The sequence below is a fragment of the Eutrigla gurnardus genome, assembly GCF_963514095.1.
Source record: "Eutrigla gurnardus genome assembly, chromosome: 1".
Lineage (NCBI taxonomy): Eukaryota > Metazoa > Chordata > Actinopteri > Perciformes > Triglidae > Eutrigla > Eutrigla gurnardus.
The window spans coordinates 21,429,303-21,436,787 of NC_139915.1; the positions used below are offsets into that span (position 1 = coordinate 21,429,303).

Consider the following 7,485-nt stretch of genomic DNA (forward strand, 5'->3'; position numbering starts at 1 on the left):
GGGAGAATTAGAGTATATTGTATTCTTGCAGTAAACCTTTTAAATGCTGCATATCACATTAGAATACCTTTGTAGCACGAGGCCCAATAATATGGCAAGCAGAAATAGACCCAACAGGGTCAACAAGAAGATGAACCACAGCTCAGAGTAAACTGGTGTTGCTGACATGCTGATGCCCTCTTTACCAACGTCTTCCTCAGGCTCAGGAGGACCTGCAGAGAGAGAGAGAGAGAGTGAGAGAGAGAGAAAGAAATACATTTAACTATGTGCTTTATTTCATTTACTTTTTGTGTATTTCTTGCTGTTATTGCTGTTTATTTATTTTATAATTACCTTATGCTGTTCATGTTTGTGTGTGTGTGTGTGTGTGTGTGTGTGTGTGTGTGATACCTAGGCCTGTTGCAGGGCTGTATCTAATGCTCGGAGTATTGCCGCTGCCACTGTTTGTGGTACAAGTCACCTGAAATAACAGAGCTAAGAGCAGAGGGGGAGAGGAAGGGATGGAGCAAAAGAAAATCTTTTAGGTTAAAATGAAATGAGACTTAGGCTTCTGAAAACCTGCTGGTATATATACAAAACAAAGACAAAACAAAGATATTTCCTCACAATTTCCACACCCACTCAGCCAAAGCTAACTTATTTAAATAATATTTTTATCCTTTAACACCAATTGTACCAATGCAAAATAAAATGACTGGTATGTGTTAACCAGTCCTATTAAACACATTTAGGATAATCGGATTCACAACTGTATGTTACCATGTTATCAACTGGTATAAATGCGTAAGTAGATGTATATCTTACTTTTCTGTGAGGTGCGTGGAACATGGAGATAGCTGTAGAAGCCAGTATAGACCCTCAGCTGGCTCTCTGTCACGCTGTACTCCTTCAAGTACCCGTTGAGGGAGAAGGACCCCATCCAATCCAGCCAAATAACTGTCAGGTTGCTGTCCACGGAGAAAGGAGACACATACTGGGGGGCTGGAGGGAGAGAGGTGAAAAGCTTCTGTGTTTATGTCTCTTGTGACCGGCTGGTTGAGAGCTGAGAGATCGGACACAGCTGTTACCTTCGCTGAGTGTGGTCACAGTAGTCCAGTTGGAGGCAGTGCTGCCCATGTTGTTGAAGCAGGCGGCTCTCAGCTGATAGGTGGCGTATGGTTGGAGACCTGCACAGATGAGTTCAGTTGTTTACTCACACGAAATACATTACACAGACAGCAACACTGTGCAGGTTCCTCTCAAACTCCTTATAACAGCGGTCATTGTTCATTTTGATGAAGGCAGGCAGTCTATCTCCATTCTGCTCAATCACTCTTCTTTGCAAATCAATCACCTGCCTCCTTGTCATGGGTCTTGCTTTAGTGAATATTTATAGATCTCCCAGTTTTTTATTAACAATGAGTCACTCACTACAGGGAAGTCTAAACATAACTGTTATTAGACTTTTAAAACAAATCATATTATTGTGGTGCTCATTATTATTCTAGTTGTGGTACTCATGTGAATATAAATTATACTGTAAAGCATGTCAGAACATCTTAGAAAATATTTTGACATAATGCAGTGACCTGTCACATTGAAGCTCCGCCTTTTGCCAAAGAAACAGATTTCTATTGGTCCTTCGATGCAAGGGAGGGTTATAGGCTGGGGGGGCTGCGGGCAAGGTGATCTGAGATGTACCTCACAGCTGGAAACAGAGAGAACGAGAGTAAGTGAGTGAGATTATGTAATTTGCATCTGTTCATGCCCTCTGTCTCATTCATTAATCTTCATTAATCTGAGTACAACTTTTTTCCTACACTATTTTGAAAATACACTGAAGAATGCGCCGTTTTCTACTCGCCTCTCAATAACTCCATTAGGTGCCAGAGGCTCGTCCCATTCCAGCTCTACAGAGCGGGAGGTCAGGGTGACGGGGCGAGGCGGGGGCTGGTGGGCCGGGGGGGCAGCCAAGGTGTGGAGCTCACTCAGCGGACCCTGGCTGCAGCACTGTCAAACGTTCAACACCAACAGCTTAAAGATTTGTATTACTGAGTGTCATTATTAAAAAGTAAAATTGGTACCTTCACTCAAGTATTTCAGAGTAAAGATATCAGAATAATTTAAGGCAACTAGAAAAAAAATAACAAATGGGAAATTGCTGATGCAACATAACAATCTCAAGTAAATTGACAAGACGTCCCCAACTGAATGAAACTGGTGACCATCTTTTTTTTTTATTTTAAAGCAAACCTAAACGTTTTATCCACTAATTCATTAACTGTATCTATAAATCTGTCAAACCACCCTGAATCCGTGATTTCACTTTCATGATGGAGTGCAGCTGTTATGTACTAGTGCATATGAGTGTTATTACCTGATAACAGGTGCAGGCCTCTACTCCTACCCAGTACTGGGTGTAAGGACGTAAACCGTGGAGTGTCTGCCGACGGGATGCACCCTCTGAGAGCTACAGGAAGGGGAAAGTGCCAAGGTAAGAAATGTTCCAGTCGGCATTTTTTTTATCATATTCACCGAAACCGACACTGTGCTCCGATAGAACAACATAAATCATCCGGTTTTAGAAAAAAAGCTCTGTCCACTCAGCACGCAGGGCTGTATTCGTGCACACACAGAGCCCCTCTTCCCTCGGGTCGTACCACTATGACAGGGGGGAGGGGGAGAGAAGTAGCAACAATCTTCCAATTCCTCGGTTAAAAACCGAAACAAGGAGGTCCAAAACAACCAAGGAAAAGAAAACTCCGGTGGAAAAGAAGGAAAAAAAGAAAGATTGCGACGGTGCCCGTGATAAAGCCAGAGTCAACATCGGACCCGTGTTTCAAAGGTGGCGTGATCTAAGGGATTTCAAAGGGCACGAAGTCGAGGGGAAGGAGCTCGGTGGTCGTGGGGGAGGAGCGTGAGAGTTAAACATTCAAAATCTGTATGCCCTCGATCCGCAGGACTTGCCAACTGGGACTTTAAGTTTGGCGGTTGTCACATAGGAAAAGAGGGAGAAGAGGGAATGAGTGTGAGTGATCACAGGAAAGGGGGCTGTAGTTAACCTTAAGTTATTAATAAGCATGTTCTTAAATGCAATCTTATATGCTTTACCAGAGTGTGGTTGTTGTGGTTCACTGAAAACACTCTGTAGAGGCTCACGATCCCATTGGTCCGTGCTGGAGGATGGATGTCCACTACTGCCGAGGTGGCTGAAACACGCAGGAAGACAGGTGTGGGTACACCCTCAGGTGGAGCAGGTCCTGTTCTCCCATTGGCCAAGGGACTAGCGGACCGACCGGCTGAATTCACTGCCCACACCTGTTGGTCAAAACGACACATTCAATTCACATGTAACCAACTGACGGTGAGTTATAGAGAGAACATCCGAGACAAACTTCTCCCCTCTCGTCATTGGGATTTTCTCTGGTATTTTATCAACTCTTAATGCTGGAAGCTTCTCCTAATTACCCAGGATCCACCAGACCGCTGAAAGGATATAAGTAAATTCATTGGACCATCCATCAAAACTACCATCAACAGTGAGAGCAAAACCTTTTCAACATGCAACCCAACACTAACATATCTGCATGACAATTACTTTTCACCTTCATCAAGGAGTTACTCTCTCTCACACACACATGCACGCACACACAAACACATGCACGCACGCACTCACACACACACACACACACACGCACACACACACACACACACACGGAGTAATCTTATTTGTGTGCTTGTGTTTGGTATAATTAGAGGGTGCACACAGCACAGGGTCAGGCAGGGTGGAGATTTGCATGTGTAAGTCATCTGTAGCCTGTCAGAAGTAGTGCAGAAGGCAGATGGATGGGTCAGAGCTTTACTGTTGAAAGTGTGTGTCCATGCGTGCATGTGTGTGTGCGATGTGTTGTTTGGAGCTCTGATGGCGAGTTTTGCGCGTGTATGCTTGTGCATGCAAGTGTGTAAAGAGTTGAATTAACCTCAATAATAGTCAATTAGGCTGTGATCAATCAGACTGATTGATCTAAGTGACAGCACAGATGGACTGAGATGGGAGGCGGGAAAGAAGAATGGGAGATGGGGAGACTGGGAATGGGGAGGAGGAGGACAGGAGGACAGGAGGAAGGGTGGACAAAGCACAAAGAGATTTGGAGATGTGTTGTTTTATAATATCGGAGCTCCGAATGTACCTGCGTGGACACTGATAATCCTGCGTATAAGATTTGGTTTTCTTAGTATTTGTAGTAGTTGCATCATTGAGTGCATGCAAATGTAACCAGAGATGAGTACACAAATGCAACTTTTATAGTCACTTATTTAAATCACTTCACACAACATTTTAGTGTCTAATCCATTAAACACAAAAAAGGGGACTGACACATCTGTCCTTGAAGCTTATTTGAGGTATTGTGTATTAATATCTGTGACTTGACTATTCTCCTCTCAGAGAAAGTGACCTGGACTCCCACACTGGCCCATCAAGCTGTCTGTTGCTTTTTAAGGGGATGAGAGGAGCTGATGTGGTTCCTGCTAATGATGTAGTCATCCTTCATTCTTTTGCACATTTGCATGTGACGCATGTTTTTGTTCTGCACCTTGTTTGTGTTTGCACCCACGATCCTTGTGAAATTATCAATAATAATACCAATATTCACTTATTTATCATGCACATAATGCTAATTAGAATATTAAATGGTTAAAACATGTATCTGGCACTAGCATTCCTGGTCTAGGAGGAATACAAAGGAGTAATGGTCATTTTAAGGACCTGGCGGCCGCCATTTTGAAAATGGGGCCTTTCTGAGTATCACACTTTGGTAAACTTTTAGTATGTTTATAAGTACATCTGATACTACTATAATCAACTGACAAACCTTTTGTTAGAATTTTTTTGGGGGTCAAGTCATATTTGCACCTGACTACAACTCATTTAACGATATATTTAGCAATCCTTGAGCAAAACGTTGCAAGGGTCAGGATTGGTGTAGGTTGTTTTGGCTGCTGGTGAGAGGAAGAAACAAAAAATCAGGAAGTCTTGTCTAAAGGCTTACCAGCCATACACAGACATCACACAGCATCTACTCTTTTGTTTTGATGCAGGATTTGAAAACTCATTATGGCTGGAATAATTTTCTCCTCCATCTTAATGCCTGCAAGTGCTGAACAATTGCTGAAAATGTGCCCAATCTTGGAAATGCATGTTGCATGGTGTTTTACTTGATATCGATGCTTGCATGTATGTTACATGACAATGCATTGTATTTCAAGTGTTGCAGTTAAAGTTGTTCCAGAATCAGCGCAGGAAATTGCAGACAGCAGCAGCTAAATACAAGTACTATCAAGGAGAGGATTTATCTTAGACTAACACGCTTGGATAATACATCAAAATGTAGTCATAATTAAAAAATTTGACTGCAACTAAACCTCAGCCGAGAGAATTATGGACATCTGTTAGTCATAAAATTAGAATATTTAGATAAATGATCATAACAATATTAAAGTAGAAGTCTTTGAAAATGAAATTCGAAGAGAATAAATACAGAGGTAGAATGACTAATTGAATCGAAAAACACAACTCTTGTGAGTGCAATCAAAAGTGGCATGGATGAATGTCTTCTTGTGTTTATGTAATATCAGCCTTTTGGGTCATTGTTGTGAGGCGGCTGCAAAAAGGGGAATGGCAGCAGTTTGATTGAACATAAACTGAGTTTTGATTTATTCTATGTGTCTGTATGTATGTTATGTTATATAATTCTGCTACCAATGTCGCAGAATTGTACCATTGATTGATTGTACCATTATTGTAACATTGTTAACTTGTGATCACATCTGCAACACTGTATTAATGGAGGTCTTAGAAAGGAGGAAACATGTCTGGTTAGAAAATGTTCATGAGCATCAAGTGAAAGAAAAAGTTTTCCATTACATGATGTAGGTTCTACACAAGATCTGTGGCGTGACTTGTTGCTGAGTTCCTATTTAATTTGCTTCCGGCATCATATTATATTATACTGCAGCACTGCAATTAAATGTCTCTACCCAGCAACAACCATGTTCTTCCTCGAGTAGCAACACAGTCTTAACATGACGCAAGGCTTTTTGGCTTGATTAAGAAGTTTGTGCCACATAGACAGAACAGAGAGAGGAAAAAAGTTCAAAACTAAAGTCAGTCCAGATCACCTTGCCCTTGATCCAGTGCTAAAAGGTAGAACTCATCTCTCGTCCTTATATCATCTACAGACTTTTTACTGCTTTTGCTCGTCTCTTGTCCTCTGTTCTCCTATTGGGCCGTGATTTGGCTTATTAGACACAAAATAAAAATATACCCCGTTAGCTGTCATGGCAGCAAATGAGCCGCCATGGCAACAAACGACTTCAGGAAGCCACCGGCGAGTATTGGAGCATTTTTATTGGACGGTTGGGCGGTGGACTCAATGCGAGCACTCTGATTGGCTGACTGAACCACTTGGCGGGTGCATCTACTTGGGGTGAAGGGGCTAAGTTGTGTGAAAGTGGGCAGTAATTAAAACCAAGCATAAAGCTGTCAATAGGAGCTTATGACCCAGTGTAATTAGCCTAATATGATTTCTCTCTCTGCACTGTGGTGTGCTAAACTGAACTGACTTATCGTCCTTGTGTACGCCTGCAACACAGAGAGAAGGGATGAGAGCCAGATAGGTACATAGACAGATTAACAGCTAAATAAAAATAGAGCCAGGCAGATAGATGGAAGTAGAGACAGGTGAGGAGGTAAGAAGACAGCAAGATAAGCAGATAGACATATATAGACATATATATATATATATATCATTCAATGTTTGAAAATTTAGAAAACTGACATGCTGAATAACATCATATCAATATCCAAACATGTATACAGTTTCTTCACGTCTCTGTCGCTCACAGATGTTCATACACACACACACAAACACACACACACACACAGAGCACTGCTGTGTACACGTGTCTGCGGACATCACACACATACCACCACCTTGTCCACGTACCCCAATCCCCCACTGACAAATCCTCAGGGGACGTGTAGCGGTCACCATTAAAAGGTCTTTCCAATACAAGCTCTGTTACCAAGGGGGCTAACAGTTAATTCGATTGGCTGGCTGGTAATCAGGAAGTGGGGGGCTCTGAGGGCCCAGTGATTAATGGCTCTGTTGCCCGCCCGTCATCTCCCAAAGCTCCTCCTTCCCTCCCTCCTCCTGTCATAAATTAGGACCCTCGTAAATAAAGACAGCACCACAATCCGGCAAACTCAATCAATTACACCAGTTCTCTGGCCTCCGCTCGTATGTCTGACAGGCAGGAATGCTAATGTTATTGTTGCTTCCAAAGGGCTCACCTGTCAATTAGCACACCAACACACAGCACAACAGCATGAATATGGACCCAGCCATTTAACACCTGTCTGATTACCTGGCTGTATGTTGTCATGTATGGAGAGACTTTATCATCAGAGGTGTGTGTGTGATCTGTGTGTGTGTGTGTGTGTGT

General features: G+C 42.5%; 2 protein-coding genes across 2 annotated transcripts in view; one reads left to right on the forward strand and one right to left on the reverse strand.

Annotated features, from left to right (window-relative positions):
• The window catches only part of kif28 (kinesin family member 28), a 183,067-nt gene that overhangs the window by 94,385 nt on the left and 81,197 nt on the right, over positions 1-7,485 (forward strand). The window lies entirely within an intron of this gene.
• The window catches only part of ush2a (Usher syndrome 2A (autosomal recessive, mild)), a 273,785-nt gene that overhangs the window by 2,743 nt on the left and 263,557 nt on the right, over positions 1-7,485 (reverse strand). Inside the window, 9 exon segments of the mRNA XM_084005786.1 lie at positions 68-212; positions 391-474; positions 805-981; positions 1,068-1,166; positions 1,569-1,687; positions 1,844-1,989; positions 2,357-2,449; positions 3,091-3,297; positions 6,600-6,622. Coding sequence (XP_083861912.1) covers positions 68-212; positions 391-474; positions 805-981; positions 1,068-1,166; positions 1,569-1,687; positions 1,844-1,989; positions 2,357-2,449; positions 3,091-3,297; positions 6,600-6,622 — 1,093 coding nt within the window.